The 25743-nt window shown below is 33.4% G+C and overlaps 1 protein-coding gene across 4 annotated transcripts in view; it reads left to right on the top strand.

The window, feature by feature from the left end:
- LOC128164795 (glutamate receptor ionotropic, NMDA 2A-like) overlaps positions 1–25743 on the top strand; it is a 66427-nt gene that overhangs the window by 7025 nt on the left and 33659 nt on the right. The window contains exons 1-2 of one of the 4 annotated variants that reach the window (XM_052828790.1): positions 2083–2320; positions 24879–25674. In XM_052828790.1, coding sequence (XP_052684750.1) covers positions 25258–25674 — 417 coding nt within the window. In that variant the 5' untranslated portion in view covers positions 2083–2320; positions 24879–25257. Of the gene's footprint in view, positions 1–2082; positions 2353–24878; positions 25675–25743 lie in introns of those variants that run through there. The other 3 variants (XM_052828788.1, XM_052828792.1, XM_052828791.1) reach the window with 3 other exon arrangements.

Here is a 25743-nt window from a genome sequence, read left to right as displayed (position 1 = left end):
TAGATAAAAGTGAATGTTTAAAAAAATATATCAATCTAAAACGGTACCCACTTCTTAAGCGAGAATGACCAAAAAAAAAAGTTAGTTCATCTACTACCGTTATAAAGGATAGCTAAATGATAGAGTTTTCATAAGCAGAAAAGACACTTCCGTGAGTATAAAAATACCTTTGTTTTTCGATATGTTTCTGTCATGTTGTAAAGTTTGAATCAGTTATTATATATTTAACAATTCTACATGTTATCATATGTTATATTGGTATATCTAAACTTCAGAATTTGATAAAATAATTCGTCATAACTGCAAGAGAAAAGTTGTCCTTTTACGTTGAACTTGGTTTTATTTTTGTGTGTCGTTCTTAAATGGTCAACTGTAATTCGATGTGTTCGTCTTTTTGCGTAGCGAAAAATAACTTAAGACAAAACTTCCTCAGTGAATAAAACTACGTAGAGACAATTTTTGACATAAATGCAAATGGATTAGTCTAGAAATACGAGAATCCTTCCTCGAGACATTTTCCCTCAGAAACATTCGTTTAAATATCCTAGAGTCAACTTAACCATCTATCACGCCGAAGGAGAGAGACCCTCTCCGTCCGATAAGGAGTCTCAATAGCAATGCTTACACAAAGGGCATTAACTTGTGTGCGTGTTTAGAGAAACTAGTGATGACGGTTAACGTAATAGCGATTTATTGTTTCATTTCTAGGCCGTAAACGACCCGCAAACAATTCTCTGACCAAAGTGACTTGATAAATTGATATCCCATTGAATCATCAATCATAAAATCCTCTTTTTTATCAGCAGTATTTCTCTGCAACCATCCAGAGTAATTTGTTTCTTTTATAAAGAGGTTTTCATCGAATTACAATCACCCAATGAGAATCATCAAAGTCGCGGAGTCTATTATGATTTCCATATTACTGACTAAGGGAAAAACTCTTTTCGGACTTAAATTGGGTAAAATGTAGCCGAGATTAGTTTTTTGTGTCGAAATGTTGATTAAATATTTGATTTACATCTCGTATAAAGCAGTGTGAAACAATCAAGCAATAACAACACATTTATTCTTAGCGGATATGTGTGCTCTATTGACGTATTGCTTTGTGAATATTGTATTATTTTATTAACACAGTACAGGCGACTGTATCAGACGATTTATTTTAACTGTTTTCTGATATAAAGAACTTGCATTCCTGTGTCGTATTTTGTATTACATTTTCATTTTATTTAACTACAGATACAAGATTTAGAAGATAGTCAGACTCCAAATATATAAAAAAAAAAAATGATGAAAAATAAAAATACAATATTAATAAACTATTGCCACGAACAAACGGATAAATCTTAACAATGGTGTACAAGTTTGATTAAAATACAAGTACCTCTAAAATGTACATAATATATGTCGAAATTAAGAAAGCGGTGTAATGTTTTATATGCATGCGAACAAACACTGCAATATGTTAACAACGCCTGCGCACTAAAATTTTTCTTACTTTTTTTCCTATAGAAAACATCATATGTAATTATATTAATTGCCCGTGTCTGGATAATGATCAATTAAGATTGAGTTGTCGAATAAAGTAAGGCTAAAGTTCCACGAGCCTCGACAATGTTAAACATTAACCATATATCATTGATATATGGGCTGCTTTAATTTATAAATCTCACCCTTTTTTTACTTTATATTTTGCCACCAGGTTGTTCGATATAGATCATGTAATGTTATACTTTCGCTCTATTGAGCCAGACGAATTGTAATGAATTGTCATTTAACAGCAACGGTCGTAACTGCGTCGATTTTGAAACAGCTTTTTAGGAACAGCTTGTGTAAATTTGAAACCCAATCTGCGAAAACCAGATTTGCTGACAAAACTTAGGGATATCTTATCTAAAAATCTTTGTTTAAAATGTCTCATTTGTAAAGTAATATTATAGATGATGTTAATTTTTATCGGGATACACATTAACATCAATGACATTCACTTTACGACGAGGTCGATTCCATATGTCTTTCTGAAAAGCAAATTACGGATTTGCATTGTATAGGTTATATGTTCTACGATGCATTATTGGTTGACAAGAGGCTCAATAGTGTATCGGGTAATTATATCCCTCTGGAGTGCTTACAGATTATTACAGATGTCCAGTTTAACAAGTTAGAGAAAGAATCCGATAGTTGCGTTGAGTTGCATGTGGCGGAACTATAAAAGACCTATTAACAATTGTCTGCGAGAAATTGGAAAAAGTACCGATCAAAGAAATTTAGTGTTGGTGATACGGCCAATGATAGAGACACGGGCTGGACTAAGATATCAGTAGGCATACACTTCGTGGTTGTCACTACAATGTAAGTACACTGTATTTACAAGTACGCCATTCATTTTGTAATTCTTCGTATATTTTGTAGAGGATTAACGATGATTTATATAGAGGAGTGAATTAAAGTTGCTAAACGTTATGCCGTTCATTTTGCTATCAGTTGCTCTTTCAACGAAGAATTTTAGTTTATGAATTAAAGCCTTTCATAATACGCGCTAGAAGATTTGTTGGTTTTATTTCATTCACTATAAAGCAAATTTTATTAAACGACAAACAAGAACCACAAAAATTAAATGTTTTATTTACTAGTATTAGGTCAAACAAAAAAGTTGGAGATTCCAAAAATAAAGTTGGAAAAATCAACTTTAAAGTTGGAATTTTATAAAGAAAAAAAATGACAACGTGGCACTAAGTACTAGTAGTATCTTGTGGAATGGAACATGCATGTTTGTATCGTAATGATTGCAGAATAATGCTACCAACGACCGACATCCCCGATGTCTATTTAATATGTGGCGAAATAGCTTTCAAGATAATTCGATGGAAGATCTTTTTAAAAACGAACCCGATTAAAAAAAAACGAACCGTTTAGAATTTATTTCTTCAGCATCTGTTGATAATTTTTAACAAAACTCAAAACTCAGATTTGATCTGTAGTTTCGCATAATAAAGTTACACGGCAAGTTTCAAAATAATTCTTAAAATTATAATGAACAAAAAGTCTGAAAACCAATTTGGAACATACTGACCGACAGACAGACGGAGAGACAGCGATAGACTACAATCCCTCTGGTTTCACCGACAGGAGACTAGAAATCCAATTTTCATGTCATGAGGTTATACATGGTGAACATTAAAACATCTTGGCTTCTTTTTTGACGTGAACATGTAGTTTTTAAAACTTAGCCTATCTGAAACTGTCAAATTCCTTTTAATGCCATGGTCAAAAAATTGGTTCATCGCATATCAGGATAAAAATGAAACCATAAATATCCATTTTACTCTTACTGTTTTGTGAATTGTCATTATGATAAATATTAATCGATTTATGCAGGGTTTTTTTCCGAATTTATCTTTATTTCAAACAGAATAACAAATTTGGATTTTATATAAATCATATTCCAGTCGCAAGTAGTATAATCATATTAGTATTCAAAACCTTGATCACTATCTATATTCTAAACTCTTTTATGTGTTTTGTTAATTTTGAAAATAGAGATACATGAAGCAATTGACTCGCTTTATCAAATTGATAAACGACTTAATCTAGCCAGTGGTTACTTGATTTTTTTTTTTACATTATTATTTGTTGGTTGAAGTTTTCATTTCAAATGACGTTGTCACGTCCATTTTTTCCGAAGTGAAGTAAAATTCCTGATGATGAATAGAAAATTTTAGATTATATTACAAAAATAACCTAGACTGAAAAAAGGAAAATGCTACAGAGTGTAGAAATTAATTTATTAATCCAATTTCAGCTGATGTTTCCTTTGAGGATAATGCGATCGAATTTCTTTTGAACCACTAGTTATACCTACGTCATAGAATCCTGAGAGAGAGAGAGAGAGAGAGAGAGAGAGAGAGAGAGAGAGAGAGAGAGAGAGCAAGCATATACGCACATACGCATGTATATGAAAATAATACTTTAGACTGAGAAGTCACCAGAAACGTACTTTTGTTTTTCCCACAACAAATAACACTGGATTCTGTAATTTGAATTCCGAAGACAAATATATCATTAAATAGTATTGATATTTGTAAAGACATGATCATCGGACCCTTTTAACAATTGTAATGTTATATTTATTTCTTTTGAAAGCTCTTTTTAATGATAACTCTGTTCCACGTAATTTGAAAAAAAGTGTGCGTGAAACATTTGTTTTTTTTTAATTCTTGGAAATATGATGCTGATATTTCTTTTGAACGCACACTCGCTAATATTTCTTATTAAACAAAAGGCGCAGTTTAATGATAGCGCGAATGAAAATTGGAGACAATAATTTTCTTTCAGACAAAAGAGGAGTAACATTACACTAGGGCGGGATGATAAAAGGGATTTAAAAGATATTAAAAAACGAAAAATACAATGTATCATTTTCAATCTAAAAACTGCGGAAACGCTGCATCGTGATTTTAAAGGTCATAGTTTGCTTTGTAAAATTCATCTCGTAAATTAATACAACCCTAACGGACTATGTATAATATAGCTATCGAATCTAGCCTTTACTTGTTATTATGAATGGTAGGTTTGAAAGTTATTCAGTCATATCATGATACAAATTTCTTTAGATTGCAGTAAAGAAGATGGGTGGATAAGGCGTATAAAATGCTTAAAGCACTAACCTTGTATAACTTTAGGGTTTCTATGTTGTGGGTTCGATAACACCAACATTTTAGCAATATTTTCCCCATATCGTTTGTTTAATATATTAAAAAAAACTGAATATAGTTATAAACTAGATACGATCTCGTTACGAGTAACGAGTAGGTCTTCCGTTCAATTTTTAAACGATACGATTAAAATACAAGTGAAAAGCTGTCAATGTGACAGCAAACCGGGTTTTCTTTTATGTAAACTGTATCCATAACCCATGTCAACCCTTATCCAGTGAAATGGAGTACCCTACATGTTTATGCAACATTTTGCCAAAAAATGACTAAGTTCTAAAGCTAGTATTTTTTTCATAAATTATCGGAAATCAAAACCCTAGCAATATGCACACCTCTGATATATGTACAATTGATCTGCAAAAGAACAACTTCCTATCTTGAGAACTGTAGGAGGAGTTATCCGTACAATGAGGGTACCCTATATGCAACATTTTGTTAAAAAATGACTAAGTTTAAAAGTTGGTATTTTTTTCATAAATTATCGGAAATCAAAACCCTAGCAATATGCACACCTCTGATATATGTACAATTGATCTGCAAAAGAACAACTTCCTATCTTGAGAACTGTAGGAGGAGTTATCCGTACAATGAGGGTACCCTATATGCAATATTTTGCCAAAAAATGACTAAGTTCAAAAGCTGGTATTTTTTCGATAAATTATCAGAAATCAAAATCCTAGCAATATTCACACCTCTGATATATGTTCAATTAATCTGCAAAAGAACATTTTCCTATCTTGAGAACTGCAGGAGGAGTTATCCGTACAATGAGGGTACCCTATATGCAACATTTTGCCAAAAAATGACTAAGTTCAAAAGCTGGTATTTTTTTGATAAATTATCGGAAATCAAAACCCTAGCAATATGCACACCTCTGATATATGTACAATTGATCTGCAAAAGAACAACTTCCTATCTTGAAAACTGTAGGAGGGGTTATCCGTACAATGAGGGTACCCTTTGGCAGCTGCCCGCCCGCCCGCCCACCATTTTCACCATTTTAATAACCGGATTTTTCCGTTGGAAAAACCCGGTTAATAAATGAAATTTCAAATTTCCCCCTCAACCACTCCCTTTCAGATAATGCATACGATTGTCAATATCCCTTGAAATGCTTAACAAAGAGTTTTGCTTTTTCACATACAGCACATTTAAGGTTTAAGATTTTAGTCCCCTAAAATCCCTAATTACGTTATTAATTAGTTTAGAAATTCGTTTTACAAAGTGTTATTGTTACGACCAACAACTTTGTTTCTATAATGCATTACAAAATCTTTATCGTTTTTAAGTTATTTGTAATAGACTTTACGAGTATCTTGGCCCCTAATTTAAGGGGCCAGTCCTATTTTCTTGAGTTTATTTGAACGGTCTCACGAATACTAACATTTTTTGTTCTTACACTTATCTAGAATTGTTGTTGATTTTTTAGATACAAATGATTGAATATTTTAGGGGCCAGCCCTCTAGATCCTTAATGGGGACAGACATTGGTGTGTTGATTAATGGAATCGATTAAAATCATCAATGCAAGCATTTTCTCTTCAACAATGCTTACCAAATATGTCTATTTTTCTAGATAAATTGTGTCAAAGTTTTAGTACTTTGGTCCCTAAAAATCCCTAATTACGTAATAAATGGGCGTAGCAACGATCTTGCCTCATAGATATTGTTACAGTCAACAACTTTGTTTCTGTAATGCATTACAAAATCTTTATCGTTTTGAAGTTATTTGTAATAGAGTTTATGAGTGTCTTGGCCCCTAATTTAAGGGGCCAGCCCCTATTTCTTGATTTTGTTGGAAAGGACTTTTGATTATCTACCACTTTTGTTATATATGTTTCAACAAAATATCAACTCATAAAAAGATACAGATCAAAACGTATGAAAAATTTGATTCGAAATTCGTACCCAATTTTCGAGCCTAGGCGACCTCATAGAAATGGCGCCACTGGCGCTAAAAAACTACATTGTGCACAACTTTAACCTATGGTCTACCTATCCTGAAAATTTCATATTCCTATCTCTAATAGTCTTTAAGTTTATGTCTGCACAAAATGGGTCGTAAAAACTGACAAAATCGGCCGTAAATCGGAACCGGAAGTGCCGATTTCAAAATTTCAAAAAATTCTAGAATTATGACCACTGGCAATCATCTGTGAGAAAATGGTCGAAATCGGCCGAATAGTTTTCGAGATATCGCGTGCACAAAATTTTGGGAAAAAAATAATAATAACTAGATCTCGTTACGAGTAACGATTAGGTCTTCCGCCCGATTTTATTTTCATATGATACGATGAAATATCGATATTCTCTGCCAAATCTGCGATCTTGGTGAATCTAGGTTTTTTGTCTCGAGACCGAAAACGGACGAACAAAAGAGGTTTATGAAAATAAAAGCTAGGTTTTATTATACATTTGTTTAGTGTACACCACTGTTAATCATGGAAGATGAAACACCAAAGATAATCAGTTAAACTTGTGAAAAAAATAAATTGTTTGAACTCTTCTGGTGAGTACCGGAAGTGACGGTTGACAAAAGAAAACCCGTTAAGTATATCTTCAATCGATTGTCTATCATTTATAAAAGTTTGTGTCTCAATCACTTACAGTGACTAAAACCTCGCTGGTATCAATTTTGTAAAAAGGCTAGGTACCAAAGATATTTGAAATCTTGATTGTTTTCAAGTTATCTGTAATACAGTTTACGAGTCCCTTTTTCTTGAGTTCAATCGAAAGGTCTCACGAATACTAACATTTTTTGTTCTTACACCCATCTAAAATTGTTGTTCATTTTTGAGATACAAATGACTGAATATTTTAGGGGCCAGCCCTCTAGATCCTTAATGGGGGCAGACTTTAGAGTTTTGATTAGTGGAATCAATTAGAATCATCAATGCAAACATTTTCTTTTCTACATTGCCTAACAAAATATGTCTCCTTCTCAAGATATATTGCATCAAAGTTTAAGTACTTTGGCCCCTTAAAATCCCTAATTACGTCATAAATGGGTGTGAAAATGATTTTACCTGATAAATATTGCTACAATCAACAACTTTGCTTCTATCTTGCATTACAACATTTTGATCGTTTTTAAGTTATTGGTAATAGAGTTTACGAGTGTCTTGGCCCCTAATTTAAGGGGCCAGCCCCTTTTTCTTGGTTTTGTTGGAAAGAACGTTTAATTAAGGTCTTCCGTTTCCAACGGAAGACCTTATTGTTTTTCTTAGGTTTCTTTTTCCCTATTATTATTATTATTTTTTTTTTCTTACCGATTTTGTGCACGCGATTTCTCGGAAACGGCTCGACCGATTTACGTCAAATTTTCAGTTCTGATAGGTATTGATCTGAACCTTGTTGGAAATTTTTTTTGATGATGACGTCACTTCCTGTCTCGAGATATCATGGATTTATCAGTTTTTATAGGGGTATTTTGTACCGAGAACTCCTCTTTTACCATTGAAGATATGATGTTGTACTTTTCAGGGCTGATAGACGAAAGACTGAAATAGTGTCTAATGGTCATTAATCATCTTTATCTCAAAGAGCGCCGAAGCTCGCCCGAGCTTGAAAATTAAGATAAAAAAGGCGTCTTGATTTTTCTTGGTTTTCTTTGAATATCTCTTTTCTTCAAAGCATTTTGTTAAAAATGTAGAACAAAAAAACTTAATTAAATCAAGAGCTTTAATTTCAGATCATGAAAAAGGGGCTAGCCCTTCAAATTAGGGGCTGAGGGGGCTCTAAAGTCTTTTAATGATAACTTTTTACCGTGAAATATTTTGTGATGCGTTATAGAAGCAATTATGTTTATTCTTAGGTTATTTACCTATACATGGCAATCATTTACTCCTATGTTACGTAATTAGGGATTTTAAGGGGCCAGAAGTCCAAAACTTTGATGTTCAATATCTCAAAATTAAGAAACATTTGGATAAGCAATATTGAACAAAAGATGCTCAAAATATTGAGCTTAACAATTATCAACCATAATTTCCTTGTTATGCGGTCCCTAAAAGGAGTTACAGGGTCGGCCCCTAAAACGACCCTCTCCAGATATCTCGAGAACGGTACAAAATTTGTAATTACTTTTTGAACAAAATATGTTTGAATTGACAAGAGCTTTCATTTGAAATCATGAAAAAGGGGCCGGCCCTTCAAATAAGGGGCTGAAGGGGCTCTAAAGTCTTTTAATGATAACCTTTTACCGTGAAATATTTTTTGATGCGTTATATAAGCAATTATGTTCATTCTTAGGTTATTTACCTATACATGGCAATCATTTACTCCTATGTTACGTAATTAGGGATTTTAAGGGGCCAAAAGTCCAAAACTTTGATGCTTAATATCTCAAAATGAAGAAACATTTGGATAATCAATATTGAACAAAAGATACTCAAATTATTGAGCTTAACAATAATCAACCATAATTTATTTGTTATGCAGTCCTTAAAGGGAGTTACAGGGTCGGCCCCTAAAACGACCCTCTCAAGTAATCTCGAGAACGGTACAAAATTTGTAATTACTTTTTGAACAAAAAGTGTTTGAATTGACATGAGCTTTCATTTGAATTCATGAAAAAGGGGCTGGTCCTTCAAATAAGGGGCTGAGGGGGCTCTAAAGTCTTTTGATGATAACTTTTTACTGTGAAAGATTTTGTGATACGTTATAGAAGCAATTATGTTCATTCTAATGTTATTTACCTATACATGCCAATCATTTACTCTTATGTTACATAATTAGGGATTTTAAGGGGCCAGAAGTCTACAACTTTGATGCTCAATATCTCAAAATGGAGGAAAACTTTGGAAAGCAATATTGAACAAAAGATGCTCAAAATATTGAGCTTAACAATGTACAACCATATATTGTATGTTATCTGGACCCTAAAAGGAGTTTTAGGACCGGATATCAAAACGATTTTTCCCAGATATCTCAAAAACGGTAACCAATTTCTAAACACTTATTAGTGGTACACAAAAAATACCTTTTGACTAGACTGAATGAAAAGGAGCTGATCCCTCAAATAAGGGACACCAAAGGGATAGATAGTCTTTCACCCATTACTCATAGATCCCGCCTCATTTTCCGGATCATTCCGTTGACGAAGATCAAGCGTAAGGTCATTCCATATTCTATAAATCGGACGGAAGACCTCTTCGTTGCTCGCAACGAGATCGTGTCTAGTTATCTACTACTTTTGTTATATATGTCTTAACAAAATACCAACTGATAAAAAGAAACAGATGAAAACGTATGAAAATTTTGAATGAAAATTCGTACTAAATTTTCGAGCCCAGGTGAGCTCCAAGAAATGGCGCCACTGGCGTAAAACAACATAATAGTGCACAACTTCAAACTATAAACTACCTATCCTGAAAATTTCAAAGTCATATCTCTGATAGTTTCTGAGATCAGCTCTGCACAAAATAGGTCGTGAAAACGTGCAAAATGGCCGATAAATCAGTACCGGAAGTGACGACAGAAAAAATCTCAAAAATGTATGAAGTTTACATCAAGTCCCATCTTCTGTGAAAAAATGATTGAAATCGGTCGAATAGTTTTCGAGAAATCGCGTGCACAAAATTTGTGGAAAAAAATAATAAGAAGAAGAAATCGTACGAAAACTATAAGGTCTTCCGTTGGAAACGGAAGACCTTAATAAGAAACAGTACGAAAACTATAAGGTCTTCCGTTGGAAACGGAAGACCTTAATTATGCTTTTGCAAATGTATCATAATTCAAATAATGAGAGTTATCCTCCTTTCAAGAAATTGTTGATGCTGCAAGAAAGCTATACTGCAAAATAAAAAATAAAAATAATACACAGTGATACTTGTTCTACGTGCGTCTTGGAAATTTTTTACTTCGGAGGGGTTGGGATCCGAGGCATATTTAAACTTTGGTATCAAATATACATGTATATAGAGGGCCGTCAAAAGCATGGGAATTGGGTTTTGAGAGAAATCCTGTATAGTAAAATTATAGAGCAATGTACATGTATATAGTGGTTATTATAATTACATGTAGTATGATTGATACCCGTATACGTACCAATATACGAAGTATGCCGGTGCATTCCCGTGTAACGTTATGCTTTTGTATAGGAAAAATAATTACGAATATAATTGCTTTATTTTTTGGTCTGAAATTCTACATTATTTTGTGTTCTTGTTAACATATACAACTGTACATTGTATACAATTCTTTACATATAGCGTTTCGAAGCGGGGGCAAAAAGGGGATTATTTCCGCATAGATTGCTCGACATTTTAATTTGTTTTTCTTTCTACCAATTTTTCAATTACGTTAAGTATTCAAAGATGCTCAAATGAGCGTAAAACGGCTCGTTTAGGATTTCATTACTGTGAATGGTTCATTTTATAACTTAAAATGATTTCAATGGCGCTGAACGGTTCATTTAATATCCAATAATGAATTCAATATTATTGAACGTTTCAATCAGTATCTAATAATGATTTCAGTAGCGTTGAACGGTTAAATCAGTATCCAGTTAAAATTACTTTAGCGTTGAATGGTTCATTCAATATTCAGCAATGATTCATTGAATGCAATATACAATAGTGATTAATTTAGCTTTGAATGGGTTCATTCAGTTAGCATCCAATATTGAGTACAATAGCGTTAAACGGTTCATTTAGTATCTTTGCAGTAATGATTGTTTTAGTGTTGAACGGCTTATTCAATATCCAATAATGGTTTCAAAGTGTTGAAAGGTTCTTAAAGTATCCAATTATGAGTTAAATAGCGTTAAACGGTTCATCTTGTAATGATTTTTATAGTGTGAACAGTTCATTCAGAATCAAAATAATGATTTCAAAAGCATTGGACGGTTTATTCAGTATCCAGTAATGATTACTTAGCGTTGAACGGTTCATTCAATATCCAGTAGTTATTTCATTAGCGTTGAACGGTTCATTCAGTATCCAGTAATGATTACTTCAGCGTTGAACGGTTCATTCAATATTCAGCAATGATTACTTCAGCGTTGAAAGGTTCATTCAATATTCAGCAATGATTACTTCAGCGTTGAACAGTTCATTCAGTATCCAGTAATGATTACTTCAGCGTTGAACGGTTCATTCAATATTCAGCAATGATTACATCAGCGTTGAACAGTTCATTCAGTATCCAGTAATTATTTCTTTAGCGTTGAACGGTTCATTCAGTATTCAGTAATTATTTCCTAAGTGTTGAACAGTTCATTCAGTATCCAGTAATAATTACTTCAGCGTTGAACAGGTCATTTAGTATCCATTAATTATTTCTTTAGCGTTGAACGATTCATTCAGTATCCATTAATTATTTCTTTAGCGTTGAACGATTCATTCAGTATCCAGTAATTATTTCTTTAGCGTTAAACGCTTCATTCAGTATCCAGTTACGAGTTCAATAGCGTTAAACGCTTCATTAAGGTCTTCCGTTTCCAACGGAAGACCTTATAGTTTTCGTACGATTTCTTATTAAGGTCTTCCGTTTCCAACGGAAGACCTTATAGTTTTCGTACTGTTTCTTATTATTAAGGTCTTCCGTTTCCAACGGAAGACCTTATAGTTTTCGTACTGTTTCTTATTATTATTATTTTTTTTTCCAAATTTTGTGCACGCGATTTCTCGAAAACTATTCGGCTGATTTCAGTCATTTTTTCACAGATGATACGTTATGATCTGAATTTTATATGTTTTTGAAATTTTTGTTGTCGTCACTTCCGGTACCGATTTATCGGCCATTTTGTTGTTTTTTTACGACCTATTTTGTGCAGAGCTGATCTCAGAAACTATCAGAGATATGACTATGAAATTTTCAGGATAGGTAGTCTATAGTCTGAAGTTGTGCACTATTATTTTGTTTTACGCCAGTGGCGCCATTTCTATGAGCTCGCTTAGGCCCGAAAATTGGGTACGAATTTGTATCCAAAATTTTCATACGTTTTGATCTGTATCTTTTTATCAGTTGATATTTTGATAAGACATATATAACAAAAGTGGTAGAGAATCAAAAGTTCTTTCCAACGAAATCAAGAAAAAGGGGCTGGCCCCTTAAATTAGGGGCCAAGACACTCGTAAACTCTATTACAAATAACTTAAAAATGATAAAGATTTTGTAATGCATTATAGAAGCAAAGTTGTTGATCGTAACAATATCTATCAGAAAAAATCATTGCCACGCCCATTTATGACGTAATTAGGGTTTTTTAGGGGCCAAAGTACTTAAACTTTGACACGATATATCTAGTGAAGGAGACATATTTTCTCAAGTATTGTAGAAAAGAAAATGTCTGTATTCATGATTATAATCAATTCCACTTATCAAAACACCCATGGCTGTCCCCATTTAGGGTCTACAGGGCTGGCCCCTAAAATATTTAATCATTTGTATCTCAAAAGTGAACAAAATTTTTAGATAGGTGTAAGAACAAAAAATGTTAGTATTCGTGAGACCTTTCGAATGAACTCAAGAAAAAGGGGCTGGCCCCTAAGATCAGGGGCCAAGACATTCGTAAAGTCTCTTACAAATAACTTGAAAACGATCAAGATTTTGTACTGCATTAGCATGAAGCAAAGTTGTTCATCGTAACAATAACAGTTTGTAAAAGTCATTGCCACTCCCATTAATGACATAATTAGGGATTTTAGGGAACTAAAATCTTAAATGTTTCATGTGCTGTAGGTATAAAAACCAAAACACTTTGTTAAGCATTGTAAATGATATTGACAATCATATGCCTTATCTGAAAGGGAGGGGTTGAGGGGAAATTTTGAAATTTCATTTATATTTTTTAATAGTACACACTGTATCGTTTAAAAATTGAACGGAAGACCTACTCGTTACTCGTAACGAGATCGTATCTAGTTATTATTATTTTTTCCAAATTTTGTGCACGCGATTTCTCGAAAACTATTCGGCCGATTTCAGTCATTTTTTCATAGATGATGAGTCATGATCTGAATTTTATATGTTTTTGAAATTTTTGTTGTCGTCACTTCCGGTATCGATTTATCGGCCATTTTGTTGTTTTTTTACGACCTATTTTGTGCAGAGCTGATCTCAGAAACTATCAGAGATATAACTATGAAATTTTCAGGACAGGTAGTCTATAGTCTGAAGTTGTGCACTATTATTTTGTTTTACGCCAGTGGCGCCATTTCTTTGAGCTCGCTTAGGCCGAAAATTGGGTAGGAATTTTTATCTGAAATTTTCATACCTATTGATCTGTATCTTTTTATCAGTTGATATTTTGTTAAGACATATATAACACAAGTGGTAGAGAATCAAAAGTTCTTTTCTACGAAATCAAGAAAAGGGGGCTGGCCCCTTAAATTAGGGGCCAATACACTCGTAAACTATATTACAGATAACTTGAAAACGATACAGATTTACTAATGCATTATAGAAGCAAAGTTGTTGATCGTAACAATATCTATCAGAAAAAAATCATTGCTACGCCTTTTATTACGTCATTAGGGATTTTTAGGGGCCAAAGTACTAAAAATTTGACGCAATATATCTAGAGAAGGAAAAATATTTCGTCAAGCATTGTAGAAGAGAAAATGTTTGCATTGATGATTTTAATCAATTCCATTAATCAAAACACCAATATCTGTCCCCATTAGGGATCTAGAGGGCTGGCCCCTAAAATATTCAATCATTTTTATTTCAAAAATGATCTAGAATTCTAGATAAGTGTAAGAACAAAAAATGTTAGTATTCGTAAGACCTTTCGAATGAACTCAAGAAAAAGGGGCTGGCCCCTTTATTTAGGGGCGAAGACTCTCGTAAACTCTATTACAAATAACTTAAAAACAATAAAGATATTGTAATGCATTATAGAAGCAAAGTTGTAGATATTACCAATATCTGTTAGAAAAAATCATTGCCACGCCTATTTATTACGTCATTAGCGATTTTTAGGGGCCAAAGTACTTAAACTTTGAGGCAATATATCTAGAGAAGGAGACATATTTTGTTAAGCATTGTAGAAGAGAAAATGTCAGCCTTGCTGATTCTAATCAATTCCACTAATCAAAACACCAATGTCTGTCCCCATTAAGGATCTAGAGGGCCAGTCCCTAAAATATTCAATCATTTGTATCTAAAAAATGATCAACAATTCTAGATAAGTTTAACAACAAAAAATGTTAGTATTCGTAAGACCTTTCAAATGAACTAAAGAAAAAAGGGCTGACCCCTTAAATTAAGGGCCAAGACACCCGTAAACTCTATTACACATACCTTAAAAACGACCAAGATTTTGTAATGCATTATAGCAACAAAGTTTTTGATCGTAACAATATCAGTTTGTAAAACTCATTTCAACACCCATTGATGACGTAATAAGGGATTTTAGGGTACTTAAATCTTAAATCTTCTATGTGCTGTATGTGAAAAACCAAAACTCTTTGTTAAGCATTTTAAAGGATATAGACAATCGTATACATTATTTGAAATGGAGTGGCTGAAAGGACTTCTGAAATTTCATTGTTATTTTAATCGTATCGTTTAAAAATTGAACGGAAGACCTACTCGTTACTCGTAACGAGATCGTATCTAGTTAAGGTCTTCCGTTTCCAACGGAAGACCTTATAGTTTTCGTACTGTTTCTTATTAAGGTCTTCCGTTTCCAACGGAAGACCTTATAGTTTTCGTACTGTTTCTTATTATTATTATTTTTTTTTCCAAATTTTGTGCACGCGATTTCTCGAAAACTATTCGGCCGATTTCAGTCATTTTTTCACAGATGATACGTTATGATCTGAATTTTATATGTTTTTGAAATTTTTGTTGTCGTCACTTCCGGTACCGATTTATCGGCCATTTTGTTGTTTTTTTACGACCTATTTTGTGCAGAGCTGATCTCAGAAACTATCAGAGATATGACTATGAAATTTTCAGGGTAGGTAGTCTATAGTCTGAAGTTGTGCACTATTATTTTGTTTTACGCCAGTGGCGCCATTTCTATGAGCTCGCTTAGGCCCGAAAATTGGGTACGAATTTGTATCCAAAATTTTCATACGTTTTGATCTGTATCTTTTTATCAGTTGATATTTTGATAAGACATATATAACAAAAGTGGTAGAGAATCAAAAGTTCTTTCCAACGAAATCAAGAAAAAGGGGCTGGCCCCTTAAATTAGGGGCCAAGACACTCGTAAACTCTATTACAACTAACTTAAAAATGATAAAGATTTTGTAATACATTATAGAAGCAAAGTTGTTGATCGTAACAATAACTATCAGAAAAAATCATTGCCACGCCCATTTATGACGTAATTAGGGTTTTTTAGGGGCCAAAGTACTTAAACTTTGACACGATATATTTAGTGAAGGAGACATATTTTCTCAAGTATTGTAGAAAAGAAAATGTCTGTATTCATGATTATAATCAATTCCACTTATCAAAACACCCATGGCTGTCCCCATTTAGGGTCTACAGGGCTGGCCCCTAAAATATCTAATCATTTGTATCTCAAATGTGAACAAAATTTTTAGATAGGTGTAAGAACAAAAAATGTTAGTATTCGTGAGACCTTTCGAATGAACTCAAGAAAAAGGGGCTGGCCCCTAAGATCAGGGGCCAAGACATTCGTAAAGTCTCTTACAAATAACTTGAAAACGATCAAGATTTTGTACTGCATTATAGAAGCAAAGTTGTTCATCGTAACAATAACAGTTTGTAAAAGTCATTGCCACTCCCATTAATGACATAATTAGGGATTTTAGGGAACTAAAATCTTAAATGTTTCATGTGCTGTAGGTATAAAAACCAAAACACTTTGTTAAGCATTGTAAATGATATTGACAATCATATGCCTTATCTGAAAGGGAGGGGTTGAGGGGAAATTTTGAAATTTCATTTATATTTTTTAATAGTACACACTGTATCGTTTAAAAATTGAACGGAAGACCTACTCGTTACTCGTAACGAGATCGTATCTAGTTATTATTATTTTTTTTTCCAAATTTTGTGCACGCGATTTCTCGAAAACTATTCTACCGATTTCAGTCATTTTTTCACAGATGATGAGTCATGATCTGAATTTTATATGTTTTTGAAATTTTTGCTGTCGTCACTTCCGGTACCGATTTATCGGCCATTTTGTAGTTTTTTTACGACCTATTTTGTGCAGAGCTGATCTCAGAAACTATCAGAGATATGACTATGAAATTTTCAGGATAGGTAGTCGATAGTCTGAAGTTGTGCACTATTATTTTGTTTTACGCCAGTGGCGCCATTTCTTGGAGCTCGCCTGGGCACGAAAATTGGGTACGAATTTTTATTCAAAATTTTCACACGTTTTAATCTGTATCTTTTTATCAGTTGATATTTTGTTAAGACATATATAATTAAAGTAGTAGATAATCAAAAGTTCTCTACAACAAAATCAAGAAAAAGGGGCTGGCCCCTTAAATTAGGGGCCAAGACACTTGTAAACTCTATTACAAATAACTTAAAAACGATAAAGATTTTGTGATCTATTATAGAAGCAAAGTTGTTGATCGTAACAATATCTATAAGAAAAAATTATTGCCACGCCCATGTATTACGTAATTGGGGATTTTTAGGGGCCAAAGTACTTAAACTTTGACGCAATATATCTACAGATGGAAACATATTTTGTTAGGGATTGTAGGAGAGAAAATTATTGCATTGATGATTCTAATCAATTCCACTTATCAAAAACCAATGTCTGTCCCCATTAGGGATCTAGAGGGCTGGCCCCTAAAATAATCAATCATTTGTATCTCAAAAATGAATAACAATTTTAGATAGGTGAAAGAACAAAAAATGTATATTTTTACAAGACCTTTCGTGTAAAATCAAGAAAAAGGGGCTGTCCCCTTAAATTAGGGGCCAATAGACTCGTAAACTGTTTTACAAATAATTTAAAAAATGATAAAGATTTTGTAATGCATTATAGAAGCAAAGTTGTTGATCGTAACAATATCTAACAGACAAAATCATTGCCACGCCCATTGATGACGTAATTAGGGATTTATAGGGGCCAAAGTACTTAAACTTGGACGCATTATATCTACAGAAGGAAACATATTTTGTTAGGCATTGTAGAAGAGAAAATGCTTGTATTGATGATTCTAATCGATTGCACTAATCAAAACACCAATGTCTGTCCCCATTAAGGATCTAGAGGGCTGGCCCCTAAAATATGCAAACATTTGTATCTCAAAAATGAACAACAATTTTAGATAGGTGTAAGAACAAAAAATCTAAATATTCATAAGAACTTTCGTATAAAATAAAGAAAAAGGGGCTGCCCCTTAAATTAGGGGCCAATAGACTCGTAAACTGTTTTACAAATAACTTAAAAACGATAAAGATTTTTTAATGCATTATCGAAGCAAACTTCTTGATCGTAACAATATATAACAGAAAAAATTATTGCCACGCCCATTTATGATGTAATTGGGGATTTTTAGGAGCTAAAGTACATAAATTTTGACGCAATATATCTAGAGAAGTAGACATATTTTGTTAAGCATTGTAGAAGAGAAAATGTTTGCATTGATGATTCTAATCGATTGCACTAATTAAAACACCATTGTATGTCCCCATTAAGGATCCAGAGGGCTGGCCCCTAAAATATTCAAACATTTGTATCTCAAAAATGAACAACAATTTTAGATAAGTGTAAGAACAAAAAATCTAAGTATTCATAAGACCTTTCGTATAAAATCAAGAAAAAGGGGCTGTCTCCTTAAATTAGGGGCCAAGACTGTCGTAAATTCTATTACAGATAACTTAAAAACGATAAAGATTTTGTAATGCATTATAGATGCAAAGATGTTGATCGTAACAATATCAGTTTGTTAAACTCATTGTCACACCCTTTGATGACATAATTAGAGTTTTTAAAGAACTACAATCTGAAATCTTTAATGTGCTGTAGGTGAAAAAGCAAAACACTTTGTTAAGTATTGTAAAGGATATTGACAATCGTATCCATTATCTGAGAGAAAGGGGTTGAGGGGGAATTGTGAAATTTCATTGATATTTTAATGGTATCGTTTGAAAATTGAACGGAAGACCTCCTCGTTACTCGTAACGAGATCGTATCTAGTTATTATTATTTTTTTCCACAAATTTTGTGCACGAGATTTCTCGAAAATTATTCGACCGATTTCGACCATTTTTTCAGAGAAGATGAGTCTTGATGTAAACTTCATACATTTTTGAGATTTTTTCTGTCGGCACTTCCGGTACCGATTTATCGGCCATTTTGTACATTTTTACGACCTATTTTGTGCAGAGCTGATCTCAGAAACTATCAGAGATATGACTATGAAATTTTCAGGATAGGTAGTCTATAGTTTGAAGTTGTGCACTATTATTTTGTTTTACGCCAGTGGCGCCATTTTTTGGAGCTCGCCTAGGCACGAAAATTGGGTACGAATTTTCATTCAAATTCTTCATACGTTTTCATCTGTATCTTTTTATCAGTTGATATTTTGTTAAGACATATATAACAAAAATAGTAGATAATTAAACGTTCTTTCCAACAAAATCAAGAAAAAGGGACTGGCCCCTTAAATTAGGGGCCAAGACACTCGTAAACTCTATTGCGAATAACTTAAAAACGATCAAAATTTTGTAATGCAATATAGAAGCAAAGTTGTTGATTGTAGCAATATTTATCAGGTAAAATCATTTTCACACCCATTTATGACGTAATTAGGGATTTTAAGGGGCCAAAGTACTTAAACTTTGATGCAATATATCTAGAGAAGGAGACATATTTTGTTAGGCAATGTAGAAAAGAAAATGTTTGCATTGATGATTCTAATCAATTCCACTAATCAAAACTCCAAAGTCTGTCCCCATTAAGGATCTTTAGGGCTGGCCCCTAAAATATTCAATCATTTGTATCTCAAAAATGAACAACAATTTTAGATGGGTGTAAGAACAAAAAATGTTAGTATTCGTGAGAACTTTCGATTGAACTCAAGAAAAAGGGGCTGGCCCCTTAAATGAGGAGCCAAGACACTCGTAAACTATGTTACAGATAACTTGAAAACAAGCAAGATTTCAAATATCTTTGGTACTTAGCCTTTTTTACAAAATTGATACCAGCGAGATTTTAGTCACTGTAAGTGATTGAGACACAAACTTTTATAAATGATAGACAATCGATTGAAGATATATTTAACGGGTTTTTTCTTTTGTCAACCGTCACTTCCGGTACTCACCAGAAGAGTTCAAACAATTCGTTTTTTTCACAAGTTTACCTGATTATCTTTGGTGTTTCATCTGCTATGATTAACAGTAGTGTACACTAAACATATGTATAAAAAACCCTAGCTTTTATTTTCATAAACCTCTTTTGTTCGTCCGTTTTCGGTCTCGAGACAAAAAACCTAGATTCACCAAGATCGCAGATTTGGCAGAGAATATCGATATTTCATCGTATCATATGAAAACAAAATCGGACGGAAGACCTACTCGTTACTCGTAACGAGATCTAGTTCTTGTAATGATTTTTATAGTATTCAGTATCAAATTATGACTTAAACAGCGTTGAACAGTTTATTCAGTATACAATAATGATTTCAGTAGCGTTGAACGGTTCATTCAGTATCCAATTATGAGTTCAGTAGCGTTCATTAAGCATCAATGCAATTATTTCTTTAGTTTTGAACGGTTGATTCAATATCCAATAATGGTTTCAATAGCGGTTCATTTAGTATCCAATAAAACTTTAATCGCATTGAACGGTTCATTCAGAATTAATTAATAATCTCCTTTGCCTTTGATGGTGTCACCAAACGTACACGGTATTTAGTCATGTCTGAAATACAGATAATGGCGATGTCAGTACTGCAATACTTTTTGTTCATTCAGATGATTCACTCTAAACAGTTGCTATTTTAAAAGTATATAACTTTATGCAACTTATAAGAAATTCTTTTATTATCTTTGGTTTCAAGTGTAGCGATGTTCATGTAGTACAAAGTAAACATAATTATTTTATAAAATGCTCAAAGGAAAATATTAAAAACTATATCCAATACCAGCACAGCGGGAGATGACTGTTAGTTCAGTCATAATTTTTGAGGAAGTGGCTTTGCATTTACTTTCTACGAAAAACTCTCTTGAATGTGCAAAATAATTGGATTTTTCAGGGAAATCTGGTATTTAATATGTTTAAGAATCAACATAATAACATAGAAGATTTCACCTTCATTAATTTGAGTTCATTTTACAATGGCAAGGTATTCAAGCTGCTTGGTCCGATTTTATATCAAATTTTATGCACGCTTTTAAACGATGGCTATGCTTAGTATATGTATAATAATAGACATTGCAGTAGTTTTACCCGTCAATTATGCCAAATTTCAATGAAGAAAAATACTTACAAAATTTGCTAACAAAACAAACGACATTAAAAGGTAACGCGTTATTTCGCCTCATGTTAAATTTCACCCCTGACGACGAGACGGGTATGGTTGTATTACGAATTTGACATCGCTTTAAATAAAGCTCAAAATGATCAGGCAAATTACAAATAAACATGTGTACGTTTTGTTCGCTAATATTTCCAAAGTCTGCTTTCTTTACAATCGATGCATAGCATGCGGGTTGAATAACCCCAATCATTTGGGGGACGAAACCAAGCGGTTTCCTTTTCTAAACATTCCCGTGATGCATTTTGGTTTGTTTTTTCGCTTGCCCAAAGAGAAATTATTTTTATTTACTTTGAGTATTTCTAACTTTAAAAGGAGATTGATTCTGCTGGTGTAAATAGGAGAAAGCCCATAACTTTCTAAGATAAATGATTTGTATGAAAAAAAATTTTGATGCTGTAATTACAAAAAAATCGGACCAAGCAGCTTTAAGTTAAAAGAAAATTAACATATTTTATAGAAAATAACTAAACTGTGCAATCGCACTTCAGAAAGATGTGTTCATTATTGTTCATTTAACTTTCAAATGCATGTTTTTTTGTTTTGTTTTGTTTGTTTGTTTTGTAGAATACAATGTTCGTCCAGTCTCGATGTGTGATTTCTCAGTACTTGTATTCATAAAAAAATGCTGTGCGCTTCTATTTATTCTAATGCAGTTCAATTCTATTAAACTTGCCAAATCACTTTTTAAAGGCTATTGTTTTAAAAGAAGAATTTTCTAATATATTTACATTTTACATTGTCTTTGCCTGTGACAACACTACGTATCGATTTTGTACTATATTATATAACCCATAATAGAAATGACGCCAAATTAAGGTGCCAGCGGGGTTTGCTTATTTATATTTAAATATCAAATCGTACGATGGCTTAAAATTATATAAATATAAGTAATAAGGAATCATTCTTTGAATATTATGAGGTGATAATTTCGGTCGGGGCGTGATCAAATCCAATAAAGCCCATCAGGCTCCGACCGAAATTATCACCTCATAATACTCAAAGAATGATTCCTTATTCCTTATATACATGTTATCGTTGGTGCTTTCGTTAAAAACGCGTCAACAGTATTTTTGTTTCGATTGCATTACAGTTGCACCAGACTTGCTGCATTCCACGAAGTACAGAATAATGGAACCAACAACAAGATGCATTTATTCAATTAATCATTTCTTCTTTTTTCTTTTATTTCTTCAGATAGTTACGTGCATTAAGTGAATTTTAAAGCACCGCTTACTCCGTAAACGCCAAAACAAACATTAGTTTTGCAAGTAATACTTCCACAAAATTTTAAATGGAAGAAGGCGGTTTTGTAATTAGTCGATGCAAGAGTACATAATGAAAAGGTACAAGAGAATAAATCTACGGAATCGTGCACATTTATATATAACATCAATTACAAAAAATTGAAATAGCAAATAATGAAATAAAGAAGTCCACACACATTTAACAAATGGGGTTGTTCGTGATGGAGTGATGGGGCTAATTACCTGCAAAGAGAGGGAAACATGTTTTTAGCAGATACAAATATTGAGAAAACGCAGAAGTATCGCAGCAGGCAGCAAGTGGAATAGATTATAGCAATACCCGTCAGTAACGCCACGCCGAATGGCGAGGTGGGATTTATAGTGGTATGTAAACAGGGAATGTACTATTACCCTGCTTTTATTTTGGCTAGTTATCTTCAATCTAGTGAGAGAAAGAAATATAAAACGATTATGATTGGCATGATTCTATCAGTTTGCGACGAAGACTATAAAGAATAATTCGCTATCGTCTGTCGGAGTGTAATGAAATGAAAGCATTCATCAAGTGTGTCCGCTCTTCTGGTGTATTATGACTTGTCTAATTGTACTCACTTGCGGATTAATGCTTTATCCGTTCTTTGTTTGTTTACAGGGAGACAGAGGTCGAGAGAACCTCTTCTTGGCAATTGACTCATACTTCTACTAATAATCTAATATTTTTAAAGACACTTCAAACATCTCTGGCTCCCGAGTTCATAAATCATCCAACCAATTAATCATAGAAGAGAGTAAAAAAAGCATCATTTTTTAAAGCTTCGGTAGACTTCGCGGCCGACGAAATGATGAGTAAATAAAGATAATAAACTCATAAAAGTCACTCAATATTCCCAACAACAATGTCGGAACCGTATATTCTGCTGTGTGATTGTTCATTGCATGAAACAAACCACCGACTACTAAATCCTCCGTCTCCAGAAATACACAGTTCACTGTCCCTACGGTAGATAAACACTGTTTTGGACAGTCGTAACTTTCCATGTTGGTTGGCTATTCTTGTTTCGCAAAACATACTAGACAATTATTTAACAAAAGCTGTGCCTTCGCCCATTAAAACTGGCATTAGATATTGCTAAAAACGGCCTATCCCACACTGAGACCACCATATTTCCAGGGTAAAACACTTTCATACTGTTTTGTTCACTTGTGCTTGTCCTTCATATAATTGGTTGAGATGCATCAAATGCAAAAAACAACTTGATATATGAAAAATTAGATTAAATAAAGAAACAGTTTGTTAACGTTAAACCGACCATGACTGAAAGTAAAAAATCACGCTCCTGAACATTTCTTTAATAATCACATCCAACTGTGGAATACTTTTTCATTCGACCTGAAATCACTGAACGATTTTCTTAAAAAGTTTTAGAATATGTTTATTTAGAATGTGTATATAGAAATTATTTTTGTTTTATTTGTTAAATAAAAGCTTAATGACAGACTAAATTTAAGTATCACGCAACCGTTTGTTACTGGTATTATTCGGAACATCTTCCAACGATGAACAAAACTCTTTTGAACATGCATTAGAGACGCGGCATTTGCACTGCATTTCTGTGTTTAAAATAAAAGAAATAAAAGAAATTTACGAGATCGATTTGTTTTTCAATCTGCAGATGCCATTCGGTATACCAGACAAATCGGCAGTTCCATTAGGAATATCTCGAAAAAGAGCAGTATTTGTAAACCCAAACCAAGAAAATATCCGGAAAAACTGCTTTACCGTATTTCACTTAATAATGAATTGATCTGAATTAAATTCATTCAATTATCATACTTACATCCCATTCCTTTGAAACCATGGGGTGCACATAAAAATACTTTTTTCTTATAATTCATATTATAAAAAAAATTAATGTATAAATCAGCAAATGGAAATTTTTGTAGTCTTTGAAGATGAAAAAGAAAAATAATTCGCTCATGATGAGTATACATTCTGATCCTAATTATGAGTTACACGTGTCCGTTTCGGCAGATCTGACTTTTTAGCATTCTAGAAGCATGCAAACACGTGTAAACAATGGTATAATAGACTTCTGGCCAGGAACGCTTGTTTGATTACTCTAGCCGGTGTTGTCTAATAATAGAAAACGGTTCATTGCAGCTACAAGTGTCGTAAAATTATCTGTCTTGCGATTGATAAAGAAAAACACGAAACGATCCCATCGTAAGCGGAATTAAGAAAAACGTCACACAAATACATTCTTCTACAGTAAAAAATCCGACCAATGAAGATATTTTCGAACATTTTATAGTAGGAGATTAATGAAATCTTTAGGATATAAAATGTACGCTTTCGAACACACGAGTGTGCATCATTATATTGCCAACGCCTTAGTCTGACATGACCATAATTGAATTTGAAAATAGATGCTTCCTAGAATTGAATCAGTATGGTATAGTTTTTTGTTCTCTTTTTTTTTCAGTGACGACGTAATCGTCAGTAGAACGATCCAAGAGTGTTAACAGAAGAACCGCTAGAGTATTGTATAAATGGCTGGTCTACTGATGCCTCTCTGAGTTCCGGAGATCCGTAAAGTCGTGCGGTGTGTTTCTGTGAGTTGTGATGTAACTGTGGGTGAACCATACGACTACCAGGACCGACTAGTTCGAGAGTCGGGGGTCTAATGAGAAGGCGTTCAACCTATCAACAGTCGGCGCTAATAGATTCCAGGCGGCGCCACGGACAAGCGCACGTGCACTTCTTGAGATATCAGTGACGGGTAGACATGGATTTGACGAGAAATAATATACTACTTTTGTGACTGGAATAGTATAGCAGAGAAATTGAAGAAGAAAAAAAGCATGGAAATAAAGTCGCCAAAAATCGTGGCTTTGAGTTGGGGGATGTTTTTCTTGGCGTTTATAGCGTTGATTTCGACTGTGTGTTGTCAAAGAGGACCGAAAGCAGAATTGGACATTATAGTACCCAATATAGACAAAGTGGTCAACGCCATTGACAAACGAAATTTTTACAACATCATGAAGCCGATCAGACGGACTTATTCACCCTATGCAAGAGTCATTGAATTGGAAGAAAGTAACCCGGATGAAATTTTAGGAATATTCTGTGATACAATCTTTCAAAAAAACGTCAATGCTTTAGTCCATCTAAGTGTCACGAAAAAAGCAGAGAAATCCAAGGATTATGTTTTAGGATTAGCGTCCAGTTTAGGACTTCCGGTTCTTTCCTTTGACCCCGATTATGTTGGTGCGCTTGAGGTAAAAACATATTACAGTTTGATATAATCTTGTAAAAAAAAAGCATTGCTATCATTTTCATCACTAACA

This window comes from Crassostrea angulata, chromosome 10 (genome assembly GCF_025612915.1).
Source record: "Crassostrea angulata isolate pt1a10 chromosome 10, ASM2561291v2, whole genome shotgun sequence".
NCBI classification, from domain to species: domain Eukaryota; kingdom Metazoa; phylum Mollusca; class Bivalvia; order Ostreida; family Ostreidae; genus Magallana; species Magallana angulata.
Note: the sequence above shows the minus strand (reverse complement) of the source record. Positions and strands in the feature narration are given on the sequence as shown.